The sequence below is a fragment of the Trichosurus vulpecula genome, chromosome 2 (assembly GCF_011100635.1).
Source record: "Trichosurus vulpecula isolate mTriVul1 chromosome 2, mTriVul1.pri, whole genome shotgun sequence".
Taxonomy (NCBI): Eukaryota; Metazoa; Chordata; class Mammalia; order Diprotodontia; family Phalangeridae; genus Trichosurus; species Trichosurus vulpecula.
Genome location: NC_050574.1, coordinates 221,450,321 through 221,469,065, shown reverse-complemented (window position 1 = coordinate 221,469,065; position 18,745 = coordinate 221,450,321). Strand labels below are relative to the sequence as shown.

At 38.7% G+C, this 18,745-nt stretch overlaps 1 protein-coding gene across 1 annotated transcript in view; it reads left to right on the top strand.

Annotated features, from left to right (window-relative positions):
• Positions 1 to 18,745, top strand: part of STK39 (serine/threonine kinase 39) — a 318,732-nt gene that overhangs the window by 240,069 nt on the left and 59,918 nt on the right. The window contains exon 15 of the mRNA XM_036747781.1: positions 18,176 to 18,228. Within this exon, the coding sequence (XP_036603676.1) occupies positions 18,176 to 18,228 (53 nt within the window). The remainder of the gene's footprint in view (positions 1 to 18,175; positions 18,229 to 18,745) is intronic.

Genomic DNA, 18,745 nt, shown 5'->3' with positions numbered 1-18,745 from the left:
AACCCAGTCTCAAAATTAATTAAACAACTAATTAAATTAGATGGTAATTCCTCCAAAGATGATCTAATGAGAGTATCTACTCAACATGTAGCACTCTATTAGGCACTATGGGGAATACAAATTCAGTTCAACAAACGTTTAGTAAATGATTATTGTGCGTAACTGTGCTAGGCACTGGGGATACCCAGAGAAAAAGGCGAGAAGCCTCCAACATCAAGGAACATACATTTTCCTAAGTGGGGAGTGGGTTACATACAGGTAGTTGTTGTTTGTCTGTCGTTCTTGAAGAGGGCTATGACATCAAGGAGGTGATGCTATGACTTGCAAATGAATTGTATTTAAGTGAGGGAGGGCTGTGCAAGGTCACTAATCTCACTCTGTCCTCCAGAGCCTCTTGGGTCCAGTGGCAAGATATGGATGAGGACAACTGGAGGTGGCCTCCACAGATAGAAGTACATTCTAGGGGGAGAAGACACTGACTTCTGGGAACATTAGGGAAGGTCCTTTAGGTGTACTTTGAAGAAGGCCTCAAGGTAGAGGCATTTCACACGTGGAGTGTCACCTGTGCAAAGGTGTAAGACTGTGCAGTGGATTACTGTCATAGCTTGTCAGCAGCATAAGAGGTTGCATTGACTGGAATAGAAAGTGCGCAGTGGGGAGTAATGAGAAATAAGACTAGAAAGATCTGTGGGTGCCAGATTGCTATGCTAATAATTTTGCATTTTATCCTGCATGTCATAGAGAGCCATTGCATAGGGAAATGACATGGTCAGATGTGCGTTTTAGGAGTATTGATTTGGCAGCTGGGTGGCAAATGGATTAGAGATGGGGAGGATACAGTAGACTAGATGAGGGAAGAAGGGCTCTTTCAGGGTGGAGACTGTTTGAACAGAGGGAAAGGAATAGGTGTGAGATGTTGTGGAGGAAGAGTGGCCAAGACTGGGACAGTAACTGGATGTGAGGAATGAGGGTTGATGCTAAGGTTATGAACCTGGCTTGGCACTGCCCTCAACAGAAATAGCAAATAATTACTAACAATAACCTCCATGTGTATAAAGCCTTAAAGTTTGCAAAATATTATATAAACATATTCTCTTTTGCTGGTCAGCACAACCTACGAGGTAGGTATTGCAGGCATTATAATCCCATTTTATAGAGGAGGATACTAGATACCAGAGAGATGAAAGGGCGTTCAGAGTAATACAACTAGTTAGTCTTAAATTAGTGAGATTACATCTCAGGACTTTGGAAGAGGGATGAGTTTGGCAGAGAGGGCTTGAGAATAATTAATAATAATGATGAGTTCTGCAAATGCTGCAGGTGGAAATGTTACTCAGACAATCTTAAATCATAGGTAATGAATTTATAGCTGGAGATGCTGTCTAATCCAATCCTCTCATTTTCAAATGATACACTGAACCCCATTAAAGTGACCCATCCAAAGTCATGTAGGTGCGAAGCGGCAGAGGTGAGATTCAAACCCAGGTTTTTTGACACTAAATTCTGGACTCTTAACGTTATACCTCACTGCCTCCTATAGGGAGCTGCCGTAAAAGCCTAAATCTTTATAAGAGAGAAGGCAGCCCCTTGCTTTCAGTGAGTTGATAGTGTAATTGGGATTGGAACACCTATAAACATTTAGGTAATTTGACAGTTTAAAATGAATTGCCACAATGAGTGCTGTATAGCAGAAGTGCTGTGGAGCCCAGAGGAGGGACTTTGTAAACTAGACTAATTGTGGAAGTCCATCTCCTCTCTCGTTTCTTTTTCTAATTTAATTTAATTTAATTTAATTTAATTTAATTAATTTATTTATTTATTTGTTTATTTTTGGTGGTGTAGAGTAGGACTTGACCAACAGTTTTGCTATGGGGTGGCTGTTTGTGGAGCAGAAGAAAGAGATCTAGGAGGTGATAGAGATCGTTATTAGCAAAATTGTGGGATGTTAGAGCTAGAAGGGATCAGAGGAGACAAATTTAGAGCTGGAAGGAACCTTAGATGTCATCTAGTCCATTTCCTCCTTTTACAGATGGGGAAACTGAAGTCCAGAGAGGAGAAGGGACTTGCCTAAGGTTTCATACATGGCAGAACTGGGATTGAAACCAGACTCTAGATCAGCAGTCTTTCCACTGCTCCATTCTGCCATGTGATTTTTGGCTTTTTTTTTAAATAAATTTTTGATATGAGCCAGTAGCTATGGTTTGAACATAACTAGTATTTATGAGTCTTAGTGCCTACTTCATTTCCCCTCCTCTCTTCTGGCTCACCTGCTGCAATCCACCGGCTTGCCAGCCTCCCTTACCTTCCAGTCTGTCTTCTCCTCACCATGGGTGCTTTCCTGATCTTTGCCTCTAGACTATGTTTCAGGGTACTTCACTACTCCTGCTACCTTTTGTGATGACAAGTGAGGCGGGACTTTTTGCCTTTGTTTTTTCTTTAGGAGTGCTTCTCAACACTAAGGCAGTCAAGTACCTTTGATGAGGCTTGCCTTTCAAATGTAATGGCAAGCAAAGTGGGAATTTTTGTTGTCTTTTGTTCTGGAGTGCTTCTCAGCACTAAGGCAATCAGGTGCCTTTGATGAGTTTTGCCTTTGTTTCAATTAGGAGTCTTTGATTGAATCAGGAGTCTTTGATGACCTGCTTAAGAAACAAGAAAGCCCCAGGCCCCACACCCTTTTGCTAAGTAGGTACTAAGCCCTGAGAAGTGTGTATATATATGTGATCTGAGGTTGATGTTTTGGTTTGGGGGTGTCACTCATTGCAAGAGTGGTCTCCTAGTTTGGCCAGAGAGACACCAACCCGAGCCCCCCGAGCCCTCCCCCCCCCCCCCCCCCCCCCCCGTTTGAAAACCCAGATGTTGGTGCTTCTCTTTCTGGTAACTCTGTATTGTGATTTGGTCAGGCAGATAGAAGCCTATCTGTTGGTTTCTGTTATTCTCTCTGCTTGTAATTTCTGTTTGTGTTTTCTCTGAAGTTCAAGGTGCTAGCTTTTCCCCTGAACTAAGTAAATGGTATATGTATGTTTAATTAAAGTAAGATTCTTAAGCCCTTAAAGTTGCTTTCCTTAGAAAAGCAGATCAAAGAATCTGTGCTAGCAGCCCTCCTGTGTGCTGGTGCTGTTGGTCTTACAGAACCACAGTAGCGACAAGTAGCATTGTTGTTACATCATTGTATTTCTTTTCTTTTAAAAAAGTGTTATTTTTTTATCATGAACTTAAATATCATGGACAGTTCCATATACAAAGAATGGTAAAAGAGAATTGTATATGAATCCATGAATATCTATTACATACTGCTCGAATTTTTTAAAAAAGCATGTATTAAATTTAGCATGGCACAAGAGTGCCATGTTTGTCTGTGTTCCCCTTTAAACTTCCTTCTGCTCTTTTCTTCCATCATTTCTTTTGCCCTCATTTTTAGCATTGCTGTTTCAACAATCCAGCTAGCAGCTTCTGTGGGGGTATAAGATCCACCCACAGCCAGCACCCAGAAAGCTGCCAACAGCACAGGTTCTTCTGATCTGCTTAATTAAGGAAAGCAAGGTGAAGGGGTTGACCGGGAAAGCCCAGGTTCTTTCAATCTGCTTAAGCAAGGGAAGCAAGGTGAAGGGGCCGACAAGCTTACTCCAATCCAACATACAAACAGCATTCAGTTCAGGGGAAAAAGCCAAGCCAGTCAAGGGCACTTGTTGACTAAGTGCTAATGAGCCCTATTTTTTTTTCCAGTAGGATTACAGGGTCAGAGCAAGAAGGGTCTTTAGAAACCATTGAATCCTTCATATTACAAGTGAGAAAACTGAGGCATAAAGAGGCTAGTGACTTGGGAAGGTCACACAGCCAGTGAGTGCTAAGACAGGATTTAACTCCAAGTCCTCCTCCCTTCACATCCAGTATCCTATCTGCTATGCTGCCTTTTGTCTTGTCTCCTACATATGTTCTGAACTTTATTGCAACACTTCATCAAGTTTTGGGTGGTTGTTGTCATTTTGATGATCAAACTAAGCCAATATTTACTGACATATCGTGCCTAAAGCTGACTTTGAGGCATCTAGTAAGCCACCAAGTTCAGGGACACCAGACTTATCGCAGCAGACTGGGCATGAAAACTGCATATTGAATGACAGCGGAAGGACATATTTTTCCCCCTCCATTCCGTTTTCCTGCTATATCATAGAAGCTGAATCTGAAGAAAGCTATTAAGTCAGAGGAGCAAGAGAGAGCCTTTACAAGGAGGGCGTCTGTGACATTAAACTGACAGTACCACTGATGTACTCCACAACTTTCTTGGGGACCTTTCCCCTAGCCCTCAAAAGTTACCATTAGGGACGTTTTGATGTTCCTGCCTAGGGGATATAACTCTGGAAGAAAGGGACAATATAGAAATGCTTACACTATAACATGTTGTGGAGGTGAGAAAAGTTTTTAAGAAAGAAAACCTCCTCAGAGAACAGAATAATCATTTTTTGTCAAATGCTCTACACTCCAAGGTTTATGGAGGTTGCTGTCAAACAGCTAAACCCCCAAATAAAGGTAGTTTTTAATGTTGTTCTGTTATGAAATTTCCCCCAACAGACAGTTCCTTCATACCAGCAGAACCTTTACCCAAAGATATTTATAGCTTAGATGTAAGGAAGCAACCAGGACTCAAATGCAAAATGGAAATTAAGATACTCTACTTTGAGGATATAGAATAATAATACTCCTTGAATAACCAGGTCAGAGAGGGTGAACTTGTTGAAAATACTTACAATATGAAATCTTATGTGAGAATTCCAAATCATTATAAAATAGTATGAGCTTGCAGTACATTTCAAGACAAAAACCCGGGGAGGCATTTGAAAAAAGTCATTGCTTGAGCAGTGGCCTAGATCTTGTGCTGAGGTCTGCTGTGGCTGTGACACTTCTTTTGCCTTGACTTAAATGAGATCTACAATTCCACTTTCTCTGTCATCCCAGCAAGGAGAATTTATAGCAAGCATGTATGTTTGCTCTGGATATGACTTTGGGGAAGGGGGAGGAGGGGTGTGTGAATGTGCACATATTTTTTCTTTAAAATTTAGTAGCGGGTGTAGCATGACTTAATCAGAAAGAAAAATACTATTTATGATTTGAGGTTTTCAATTTCTCGTTATTGTAGGTATATAGTTAGTAGACCTTTTATTTTATTTTATTTATTTTTTGGTCTGGACTTTTGTCTGCATTTTCATCCAATGGTAGGAACTCCTCCATTGGTAAAGGATATGTCCTCTGCCAGAGGAGATGGGTAACTGTTCTGTGAATGATGATCTTAGAAATTTTCCTGATGCTATGAGAAGTTAGTTGACTAAACTAGAATCATTACTGCAATCCTTGGTTGTCTTTATTGTTTTTTCCCTTATATTTCGCTATCTCTGTGGATGAATCTCAAATACATATAAATATACATGTACACCTACATCCCTGACCTCTCTCAGATACCAGTCCCATTCTTTCCTACTACCCAATAGACATTTTCACTCACATGGTTTACTGGTAACTCAACATTAGCCTAGCCCAAACCAGGCTCGTTATCTTCCCTCCTCCTCCACAAAGGAAAAACACCAATCCAGCACATCCTGGTTTCTCTATTATTATTGATGGTGACCCCATTCTCTTTGGTGATCAAGGTTCACACCCTTCTATTTTTTATTGCATTTTTGACTCCTATTCCTTTTTCCCACCACATCCAAAGCTCCAATGGTTTCTAGCTCTGTAGAATCTCTCACATTTTTCTGAACTTTCCATCTTTCCTGGCTCTCATTACTTCATGTTTAGATGATTGCAATAGCTTCTTGGATTTTTTTTTAAAGAAGCTTACTTTTTAAAAGAATCTTACTTCCCTAGTCTACTTTCATGCCACTTCCAGATTAGTCTTCCCCAGATGTGTTTTTTATCATATTATCCTCATCCCCACCTGCCCCCCAAGATCTCTGTTGGTTCCCTTTTACATGTTAAATGTAGTCTGAATTTAGCCTGACTTTTCAGGTCCTTAGTGATCACTTCATTCTTAACTCTCACTATTCCCCAGTTGCTGGATAAAAAGAGCACCAAAGTGTGAGTTAGGAAACCTGAGTTCTAGTACTGGCTCAGCCATCAGCTCGCTATGTGTACTATTCATTTGTCATTCCATCCATTTCTGTGTGTCAAAATCATACATATCCTTCGTGTGCCTCATCCTCCATGAATTCTTCCCTGAATCCTCCCGACAAATTATCTGTGAATCCTCTTAAACCTCCCCCCCAGCTTTGTATTTCTCTTTTGGGCACTCATGGACTCTTGTATTATGTTAATTATTTGTATATTTTTATCTTCCTTATAAAATATTAATCCCCTTGTGGGATATTCATATTCATCTTTTGTCTCCCACAATGCCTAGCAGTGTCATACACATAATATATGTTCAATATACATCTCTTGAATTAATCAGACATGTGATTTTGAAGCATTTATCACATTTTTAATACGTGTGGAATTATACTAGTGTTAAATCCCTCTTGTGTATTTTATCACATTTAAATCAACCAAACTACTTATAATCCATGTAGTTTGGAATTGGAGGAGTTGCTTTTTATCACATATCTTCACCAAGATTTTCTGGTGAGAGCCATGGGTCAGTAGAGGAAGCCGAAATGGACATTCATAGACAGTAGCTATGTTATCCTTGTTCCAGGAGTAGGCAAAAGAGTGAGCATGGCCATTTTTGATTCTAGCTTTTGAGAAAGCTCAGGTGACCAACTAAAAACATCATTAAGACACTCTGTATATAGAAGGCTTCCAGACTGATTGTGGATCACCCATGTCCAACTTTGATCCTGGCTTCAAGATTTTCAATTACACAGCTGTTTGGCAGCAAGGGACAGAGGCTGGTTTGTAAAAAGCCCTTTCAAGTCATTTAAAAATATTTTGTCAGTGAGCACATCAACAAGCTGAAGGAGGTCAGTAGACTGGGGGCCTAAAGTAAGTGAGTACTGTACATTTGGCTGAGACTAAGATTCTACTTATTTTCTGAAAAAGTACATAGTTAAATTGGTACCTGCTGTTCTGCTGGTGATCCAAATGCGTTTTTAATGTTCAAAATACACTTAAGATCCTGAAATGTTGTCTTCCTTGTGTTCCATGCAATCACTGCTACGCCACAGCCTATCTGAATGACAGCTCTAGTAATAACAGCAGTGATGATCATCATTATGATAGAATTCTGAACTTGTAGCACTATTTCTCTAAGTATTTCTAAGTTCAAAGACGTCTTTAATGGTTTGGTGTAGAGAATGTGGATGATATCTATATGTTATGTCTTAGCACAAGCAAATTGCCAAAATACAAGGTAAAATGTTAGAAAGGTACATACTCTAGGATCATCACCGTTCTCTCATGTGAATGTTAGTATGTAATGAATTTAATTCAGCTCAAACCTTTACTAAGAGTCTACAGGCCAAGGTTCTTTTTTTTAATGTTGCTGTCTCTTAGTTTACTGACTAATCTCTAATGATTTTACTACAGCACAGTTATTAAATGTTAATCTGTAAAGGAAAGATTTAGAGGGGTAGAAGAGGAGGAGAACTCTCGGATTCTCTCTGAATTTAACTGATAATGGTAATGACTTCAAAGCCAATCCCATTCCACAATTTCATAGTCACTTTCAAATGTTAAGCCAGATATAAGACTCCAAGAACTGTTTATCATAGAACCATATATTTAAAGCTGAAAGGGACTTTGGAGCTAGTTATCTAGTCCATAACTCTCATTTTACAGATGAAGAAACTGAGGCCTGGAGAGACTGAATGACTTTTACAGGGTCACCTAGGTATTTAAGGATCACAGTCAAAATTTGAACTCAAGTCCTCTTGCAAATTCGACACTCATTACTGTTCTGAGCACAGCCTATATTTTAGCTAAAAGCCAATTTGTAACTTATTTTAAACATTAAACTTAATATTGCAACAGTGCTTGTGAGGAATGACTTTGTTAGCTAGGTAGCACAGTGGATTGAGCAGGAGGCCTGGAGTCAGGAAGACCTGAGTTCAGATTCTGCCTCAGCCATTACTACCTGTGTGACCCTGGGCACCCCTGCATCATATCTGACATGCCTGACACTTTGAGGCACGGACATTGCCAATGGCATTGCTAGGACCGGAGATGGCTATAAATGATATAGATGACACCTACCTCCCATGGGAGGTGGTGAGGGTTAAATGAGATAATATTTGTGCTCATCCCAGTAAGCACTTGATAGATGTTTATTTCTTTCCTCCTTTTGTACTAATAATTTCAACAAGTTAATAATCTTAGCTTCACATTCTAAAATTCATTCTCATTTTATCCAGGGTACCCAGCAATCTCCTTAGTAACTTAAATGCTACCATCCTCTGATCCTCTCCCTCGGCTATCTACATAATGATATTGTGCCTGTCAGCACTACAGCTACATGCTTTGACAAGTGTGTGTCTTTATTTTTAGTACCCAGTGTAATATGATGCTGGAGTGAGAGTATTCTTTTCCCTCAGACTGAACTGCTCCGAGCTCAGCCCTACAGTGGGTTTATTCAAGATGCTGCCAAATTGTTTACTCTTACATTTTTAAAGCTCTCTCATGAATATTCGTTTCTGCACCCAATGTTAGATAAACAGCTTAATCATTTTTGTCAACTGAATCTTTCAAATCTTTGACCCAAATTGTCAGTCACGTAATTTTTCCCCAAGCCTGTGTGCGTGGTCAGAATAAGTTCAGCCTGTTCTGTTAATCATTTTGAAAAGATGTTTCTTGGCCTTTTAGTCTAAAACATTCCTCCTTAAAAGACGACTCATATTAGCTGACAGCAGATCTATCTCCTTACTAAAAAGAATAATAGTAGGGTGAGATTTATTTTCCTCCATTAGAAGGAAACTGATTCATTAATAATTTCTATTTTTTTCCCCTTGCGTAGGCTTGCCTGTTTTCTATATCTGTGCCCTAATGCAAAGATCCAGAGGTCAAGGTAATAGGGAAAATTTGTCAGAGGTCAGCAGATTGGGAGATGTAGATTAGACAGATAAGATTATGGAGGATTTGGTAGGAATAGGTGGGGTGTTTTTCTTTCTTTATTCTTGGATAATAATTACACATCACCCCCACATGATATTTGACATGCCTGACACATTGAGGTATAGTTATGTCAACAGGCATGGACGTTGCTCAACAGCATTGTTAGGACTGGAGATGGCTATAAAGTAATGAGACTGGTCCCATTGTGCATTGAGGCCAGTTGCATTATTTAATTACAAAAATAGTCTCATGTTAACAGTAGCTCTAAAAATATGCAGGTAAAAATGAGCGGCTTATCTGCTTACTAGTAATGACATCACTTGAAAATTAATGCTGACCTTGGTTTGTTTTGGGTGTGTACCACTGAGAAGTAAGTTTGGTGTTAACTTGAGGTTCTTATTTCTCTCGCTGTTTGTTGGTGCTTGGAAATTTCCAGTGAGGATTACTTGGTTTCTACTGCAAATGATTTATCTCCCTTGAACATTTCAGTCCCAATGCAATATATTTGTGCTCCAGAGATTAAGAGCAAGTTCAGTTTAGGCCCAGGGAGTAAATATTGTACTTCTACTAATTTTTCAGGTTCGAATAAAGCAAGAAGACAGGAGAGGAAGTACTGCTCCATGATTATGGGACAAACTTTTTGCAGTTCATTTAGTAGCTGTAGGATGTTGTGGACTATATCTCTGTCCACTGAATAAACTCTAGTGGTTCCCTCTTACCTCTAAACTCAAATATAAGCCCTTCACAACTGGGCCCCAACCTGTCTTTCCAAGCTCTTTATACATTACTCCCCTTCATGCCCTCTGTAGTCTAGCCAGACTATCCTTCTTGTTATTCCATATTCCATCTCCCTAACTTTGCACACACAATTTCCCATGTTTGAAAGAGAAGGAATACTCCTCTACTCATCTCTATTTCTCAGAAGGTCTATTTCCTTCACGGCTCAGGGTTGACACAGAAGCAGTGGGGTGGGCATAACCTGTAGTATCATCCTACATAGAAATGCCACCTGTGGTGTTGAGAACATTTTACTTAAAAAAACAAAGAATGGTTTATATTGGTAACTTGTTTTAGACCATTTCAGCATGAATGATACTTTCATAGATTGTAACTTTTTATGCATAATATAATCTATTCATAGGCAGCTGTAGCCCATGGAGCATCACAGATTCCCATGGTGATTCCCATATGCAGGAGTCTGTATTTGGATCTTCGAGTTAGCTGACAGATGTGTAAAATCACATGCAGCCAGGCTGTTCCCCATAGGCTGCGTAGCTGAGGAGTTCTTGTTCTCATAGTCTGTGCTGCACTACCAAAACTTGCTCCCAGTATTGTAGTCCTGGAAGAAAATACTCTTTACTGGTGTGTAAAGCTGAGGTTCACAGATATGTGTATGACACCCCACTTGTGGGACTTAGTTCATTAATCATATGTTGCATCAGATACTATTTTTTGAAGGTAATAGTATGAATCAACCTGTAATTACTTGACTTTTCCCCACAACTAAGGTTGGACATGTCTTCAGCAAGTGAGTTGCTTGTGGCCTGATATGGACATTAAGACTTGGTTGCCCCTATTCTTGTATTTCCTGGCATTTGAGCCAACTTTGTTCTGCATCTGGAGGCCTGGTCCAGTCATTGTTCTAAAAGATCCCTGTGAGACTGACCAGGTGGGCAGCTTCCAGGGTTATGAGAACAAAAGATTGAGCTGAATGATCTCTGGGTTTCTCTCATTCTCAGGAAAAATAGGTCTTAACACAGGAAGGCTCCAAGGTCTCTTGATCAGTGGGCTCTAATCTTGCCCTATTCTGGACCTTTGTATGTTTTAAAGACACCTGTAGCCTCCAGCAGGTATTGATCCCCAGTCTCTGAATACTTATGATACATATTGACTGTACCATGTAGTTCAGAACATAATTGTAAGCTGTATTCCTTTCTTTTCTTTTCTTTTTTCATGTAAATTGTGCTTCCTCAAACTGAAGGTCATTTTTTTGAAGGCAAAGAGCATATTTTGTACTTTTTGTCCTCCTACTTTGCAAGGCATATAATAGATATTTAATAAATTACTCTTAACTTGATTTGCACTTAATTGAAGATCCATGCTTAGGAAACTTATTCTCTTGGCTTATTTTAATATATCACAAATATCAGAAGAAATGATCTGGTTTTTTACTTTTGTTTTTATATATATTTTGGTTTTTCTTCCTCTGAATTTTCTCTCCTTTATATTTCTTAAGTGATAATAGTTCTGAGTAATAGCTGAGAGTGCCTGCCTGATTGTAAGATTTACTTTCCCCTTGGGAGGACTTCATGCCCAAAGATACAGATATATGAGTCTGCTTACTGTTAACTTGCTGAAGAGAAGAATAATTGACTACAAAAGCCCATTCTATTGATATTAATTTTCCAAGTCAATTGACTTATTCATTGGGGAAAAATGTGCCTTTGCAATTAAATTCATTTCTATCTATGTCTCTTCCAACAAATAGGATGGATTGGGAAACATTTGAAGACAAAATTCCATCTCCTGTTAGCGTTTTCTGTTATTGAACTGGATGATTTTCTTTCCCCAGTCTCCCAGCAAAGTGTAAACTCCTTGGGGGCAGGGACCATTGGGCTTCTGTATCCCCAATGCATGAAGAAAGATTATTCAGAGTATAATAATAATAATAGCATTTAAGTAGTGCTCTAAGGTTTAAGTTCATAGTCTATTGTGTACATTGTATACTTTGATGCTCACCACAGTCCTGTGACATAGATAGATAGGTGCTGCTATTTTACCCATTTTAAACTTGAGTGGCTCCCTATCTTCTCCAGGATCAAATAAAAAATCCCTTGGCCTTCAAGGATCTTTGCTATCTGACCCCCTTCTACCTTTTCAGTCTTCTTACATCTTACTCATCCCCCACTTGCTCTGCAGTCTGGTGTCACTGGCCTTCCCCCAATTCAGTGAATTTGCACTGGTTGTCTTCATGCTTCCTCATCTCCACCTCCTGACTTCCAGGCTTGCTTCAAGTCTCAGCTAAGATTTCATCTTCAGGAAGACCTTTTTTGATCCCCTTAATGTAAATGCCTTCCCTCTGTTGAGTATCTCCAGTACATATGTTGTTTGTGCATAGTTCTTTTCCTGTTATCTCCCTTGTTATACTGTGAGCTACTTGAGAGCAGGGGATCTCTTTTTTGCCTTTCTTTGTATCCCTGGCACCTGACACAGTACCTGGAACACAGTAGGCACTTAATAAAGACTTCTTGACTCCAACTCTAACACTCTCTCCACTATGTCATACTTTATGCTATTATAAATACTTTCAGTGTAAATAGAGTTCAGTTAGCATTCGAGAAACTGTGATAATGTCCAAATTAATGATATTCATTTTGCTGCATTCTGGCAAGAAAATTATGTGGGGCTAAGAGGTGATAGGGATTTGCTGATAAGGAGATCTTGTGTAATTATCATAGAATAAGGGGGATTGAATGGCTAGACTCAAAGGATAGAGGTTTATGGATCAGTGCCATCCTGGAAAGGGGTATATGGTTGAGTAACCCAGCGATACATTCTTTGTCCTTTTGTCTCCAACACTCATATGGATGATGTGTTTACCAAATCTGTGGTTCATAGGAAGTTGGATCTTCTAGAATGCTGGATGATGATCTTAAATGGTGATCGTTAAATGACAGGCCAGAATGATGAACCAAACGTCATAATAAGAGTATAAGATGTTTACACATGGAAATAGCAGAGGGGGAGAGGGAAAAGAGAAGAGGGGGAGGGAGGAACAGAGAGAGAGAGAGAGAGAGAGAGAGAGAGAGAGAGAGTGAGTTAGAGTTTTAGTGAGCTCCAAACCCAGTTCAGTCAATAGAAATTGATGTTGTCTAGGGCTATATTAATAGAAGAGAATGCAGAATGAGGGAGGTGATAGTCAAACCGTAGTCTTTGGTTTGTCCTTGGCACTGAGTTTTCAGAAAGAAACTAACAGGCTGGAATGTGTCCAAAGGATGACCACCAGGACAATGTGGGGAACTGGAAAACATGGATGGTTGCTTGAAGGGATTGTATATGTTAAAGATATTAATTAAGACTGGAGAAGAGATGAGGCACAAGATGATATTGACTGATATTCATTTTGCTGTGAACTATGACTAAGTTCATCCTGTAAAAGTGAGATTAATTTGATTTTGTTTGGCTCCAAAAGGTAGAACATGGGACAGTGGGTTGAAAGTTGCATGGAGGTGGATTTTGCCTCAGTATAAAAGGGGGTGGGGAAGAGAAATTACAGCCACTTTTAACAATCTGAGTTGGCCAAAAGGGCAACATACTGCTTTGTTAGATAGTTTCCAATCACTTGAGGTCTTTATGTAGAGGCTGGATGATTCAACCTGCTTGTTGATGATATTTATTAAAAGAGATTTCTACTCAAGTTTCTGGCCTTTCCCAAATAACAGATTCTATGATTCTTCAAGTTTGCGATTCAGGACACCTGGATTCTACTTCCTGTTCTTCCACTACTTACAGCTGCACTTCTCTAGAAGTCAATTTTCTGTTCTGTAAAATGATGTCATTGAAGTAATTTGTTTTTGAGGCCCCTTCCATTGCTGAGGTTTTGTGATTTATTGTATTTCCTCTATTTCTTATAGCACTTGCCTTCTGAAGGAGAATGAGACCTGAAGTATCCCTGTTTTTAGTTTAGCTTTTGTGTTAGAAATGCAGAACCTCCTTATTTCATGGAATGGTTGCATATATTTTTTAAATCCCAGAAACACAGAAGAGTTGTGGCTGTAATAAGTGGCAAAGCTAGAACTAAAACCCTGCTGAATCCTCAGAATATGCCTGTATATTTTCAGTGTGTTTTCTGTACGCAGTATTTTGGGGCTTTGATTTATTAGTGATTTTAAATAAATGTCCCAAAAGACAGAAGTAAACTGTCTATAGGTTTTTCCTTCCTTTTCTCTGTCCTCTCACTTTCTCTTCTCCCCTTTCTCCATGCATGAGCAGGAAAAGCCCTCTGGAAGGGTGGGGTCAAAGGTGTGATAGTAACTGTCAGGTCTAAAGAGAGGTTTGGCTGGGTTTAGCTGGCAACACTCACATTCCATAGGTGGGAGCCAGAGCAGGGAATGAGTATTTTTTCATCGTTGGCTTCTTTTCTAATCTCAAGCCCAAATAGGTACAAGTTGCCTGTGGTAGCTTTTTAAGGATTTTTCCCCCTAGGACTCTTCATGTTGTCTTTGCTACGAGAATTTGGTTATTTTTAGGTATTACGAATTTTTTTTCTTTTATTTAACAGAATAAAATACAAAAAAACATAAAGGTACTTCCATTTTTTTTCTTTTACCTGTTATTACATTTTCCTGAGTTAAATAGTGAATTTAGTTCATCATCTGGCTACTTTTGAGGAACATTCACTGAATCTTATTGAATTTTTTTTTAAAATGTCTTAGCATAAAGCATTGTAGAAAGTGTTATATGCATAGAAGCTATTTTTTCTTGAATCCTTGTTATATGATTTTTTTAAAAGGAAAGTCCTACAACCTGAAAACTTAATTAGAAATTTTTGTGAGATCATAGATTTAAAGCTGGGAAGGACTTTCGAAGCTCTCTCGTCCATACTTTCATCCTGCAGATGAGAAATCTGAGGCACAGAGGTTAATGACTTGCCTGGGGTCTTATAACTAACAGGAGTCTAAAGCACTTTCTTGACTCTGAAGTGTCCAGAGCTCTGTCCAATCTGCAGGGCTGACCCTCATCAGACTTTTCGCACACTTATCGGGGCTATTTCAGTGTTCTATTTGTGGTCACTGAACCAGGGCATCCTGTCATCTAGTCCTTGTTCTGTGGATGGTACTCACTTTTTTTGTTAGAGTGTTGGGATGTGATTTCTTTAGGCCCAGCTTGATCCAGGCCAGTGGATCAGAGCAGAGAAATCTCGGTTCACAGGAGTAGATAGATTTGGGGCTACAAGAGACTCAGAGGTCATCAAGGAGTGACTAAACTGAGCCCCAGAGAGGTTATGTGACTTGCTTTAAGTTGCACAGTAAATAGCAGAGCCTTGATTTGCATGTAGATCCTCTGACTCTATTCCTCCTGCTGACAGAAGGGCTCTGTGTTTTCATAACAGAAAGAGGTCTCTTCTTCATTGACTTGTATGCTGTGAGTTAACTATTATCCCTTGGCATTTTGTGGCATTTTGGTAATAGGAGCAAGTTGATTTACTCTAAGGGCTTTATTTATCTTTAAGAAAGCCTATGTTTTGAAACTTGGCTATTTTTTCTTAAAGCTGCCTTCATAAAATTGCATTGACATGATTTCTGGCCTTAAATCATGCAAATCTTCAGTTTCCTTGAAATCAAGAGTATCCTGTGCCGTATCAATTAAAGTAAATGTGCTTTCAATTAAAGGTGTTAAGGATGAGTTTGGAAAGATTAATTCTTTATAAAAGAATGACCTTCAGTAGTCAGATCCAATTAGGCGGTTCTCCAACTATATTTCATCTTGATGGGACAAGTCTACTGCTAACAATCCATCATTGTGATCTTTTCAAAGGAAGAGAATATTTTAGGTTTGGATTCATAAAGGAATGACTAAACAGCTTTGGTAACATGAACAGTAGCTAATTTAAATATCTGTGTTTAGGTCTGGTAGCTGTGAATAGAAATTAACTCAGAAAATGTTGATGCTAGAGATGTTTTCCCCTCTAAAATATTTAATAGGAAATTATGTTCATATAAAGAGATGGCTAGGTAGCTATGCAGATAAAGTGCTATGTCTGGAGTCAGAAAAACCTGAGTTCAAATGTGGCTTTGCACACCCCCTGGATGTGTGACCCTGGGCAAGTCACTTAACCTCTGTTTGCCTTAATCTGCTAGAGTAGGAGATGGCGAACCAGTCCAGACTGTTTGCCAAGAAAACCCCATGAAAAGTAGGGCCTACAGCTTCACGAGGAGTTGAATATGGCTAAACAACAAAAATCTTCATATGAAAATGAATTACCTTTTCCTGAAAATAGGCTTAAGTTCACTTACTTTACTCCAAAATTTTACCAGTTCTCTGTCATCCTATAATTCTTTTTTTCACACCTCTCTTTCATACCCCAGTATTTATGGGATCATCAATATATTTGAATTCTAAAAGTGTTTTATAGTTGTGTACTCTCTCTGGGCTTGTTTCCTGGACTATGAAATGCGGGTCCCTTCCAGTGCCAAAGCTGTGAGCCCATGAACCTAGTTTGAGAAATGCTCGAGTAGAGAATTTCATATCCTAAAGGGTATTTAAGTTTTTTTTTCCACATAGTAAGTAAAACATACTTAATTTTTTTTTTTGCTTCAGATTTTGCTTTTGTGGGTTTAGGTACTTTGTTCACTGACCCAAGTCACCATTGTCTTCATGAGTTGCTGTGGCCAAAAATGGGCGTCCTTTGCTTCAGGCTGGTTCTCAGACAGTAGCCTATAGGCATGTCCACTTTCCAGCCTGATAGGCCCTGCTTGAGTCTGCCCGGCTCTGACATAACCTGCATCACCTTGACAACAGGATGCAGGACCAGTGTAGAGCTTAACTACAGTAAAAGGAAAGTCAGGGTGATTCAAGTACAGCATTATTCAGATATTCCTTCCCTGTAGGTTTTGGTCAGATGATTTAACAGTTCAGTGAGTTAGTCTAACATATTTTTTCCTTTAGTAATTGCTGTTTGATCTAGCTTTTCCATTGCAATTTTTCAAATTGTGCTTTCTTTTGAATTAGTTCTTTGTTGCATTCGTTTAATGTGCCTTATATTGGTATGCCCTATAATAGCATATAGTCAAAAAGAGAAAATCTCGTGTGTGTGTGTGTGTGTGTGTGTGTGTGTGTGTGTGTGTGTGTGTGGTACACACACATATATTCATGCCTTCACTACTTAATATTAGCATAAGTGGAAAAACTCTTGATGTATTCAGTGTTATTGTTCCATTTCTGCAATTTTTTATAAATTTTAAACATATTTACTATTCATCTTTCCTCCCCCTTTAATCTTTATGAAAATTGCCTTGTGATGCTAGCAAGTCCCATAGCCTCTCAGTGCCCTAGACCATAAGTTGCAGAGCAGGAGCTATTTTTTATTGGTAGAGAAAATTTCCTCATCAGGACTTTCCTTCCTCAGTGAAATCACAGATTTTCCCTCTTTCCCCATAAAAACAGAAGACTGCAAGCTCATTAGCTAACATGGCCCCTTAATATTTGATTACGTGAACTTTGGAATTTTCAACAAGGGATTGTTCATCATAGGGTTTCTTCAAGGACTTCTTTGTCGCAATGTTTTCTTCAGCAACGTCATTCATATCTTAATTTTTTCCCCTCCTTTGTATGATTATAATGTTGGGACTTTGGTGTAGTATAAAGAGCTTTGGATTTACAAGACCCTGGTTCAGATTCCACCAGTTGCCATTTACCAAGCTATTGATTTGGGTAAGTTATTCAGCTATTCCAGAATTCAACCTTTGTCTATAAAGGATATCAGGAGACTAGAATGAGATGATAAAAGTGAAAGCCAAGTAAACAGTAAAGTATTGCTGTAATATGTGGTGTTATTGTAAGTAGGAGCAACTTTCTAAGACTGTATTTTAGAGACAAGGTGCCAACCTACATTGTAGAAGGAGTTTCTTCACCTGGGAATTCCCTGTGCCAATGAAGTCATGAATCCAAGCTCTATTCTGTTATTTGAATAAATTCCTGCACATTTTTGTCGCTTGCTCATATGTGATTTGATAAAAGTGGACTGTGCCTTGGAAATTATGGACAGAATTAAGGGAGCAAGTAGCATTTGATTGATGGGATAAGTGTATATAAAACAGGGGAGTACAATAAGATTTAGAAGTTTCAGTTATCAGGTTTGATTTGATGTTACCAATGTGGCAAAATTTTTGAAAAATAAATATTATAATTAGTATTGTGAGGTGATTACTACTATTAGGCAAATGCTGTTCAATTCCATAAGTCCTTTCCTTTATTTATGTCTTGATATATATGTCTTTGAGTAGAGGGAATACTGTACCATCGAATCGTAAAATGCTGTTTGCATATTAACATCAACTTGTATAAAAATTGGAATACATTTAGTTTGATTAAGCATCGCTTCATTAGATTTTAATGTGTTGTGTGTAATGTATTTCAGGAACTCCAGAAAGGAACTTAATGACATACGATTTGAGTTTACTCCAGGAAGAGGTAGGTTTTATTGAAATTATTCTTTTATTGCCCAGAAGCGCATTTCAGAAATTGATTACTGGTTTGGGGTTAATAAATTACTGTTTCAAAGTTTTTTTCTCCCCAATAAAGGAATTTTGTATTACTGTAGTAATTCCAAACCAAAATCCTTCTGCCCACTTGAGTCTTAGTGGCTCAGTGTTATACTGTACTTTGTACATGAACATATACAATAAAATATATGAGACTATATATATTAGCTCACCCCTGGAAATAGGCACTGATAATGTTGGAGTAAAGCTTAAAAGAAAGCAGGATGGACCTAATGAGAATTATACAGAAAACCTAATAAGAACCTAGCAACAGATACTCATACACTCTACCGAGAAATATAACACACTTTGATTTTACCTTCTCTGTTGTGCTTTTATGGAAGTCTGTGTTGTAAGAAATGGATGGAAAATTTTGCGTTTGCTTTAGATGTTACTAAATATGGGTAGGCCTAATGTCTTTCTTTTAGCTGAGTAGAGTTTTTGTA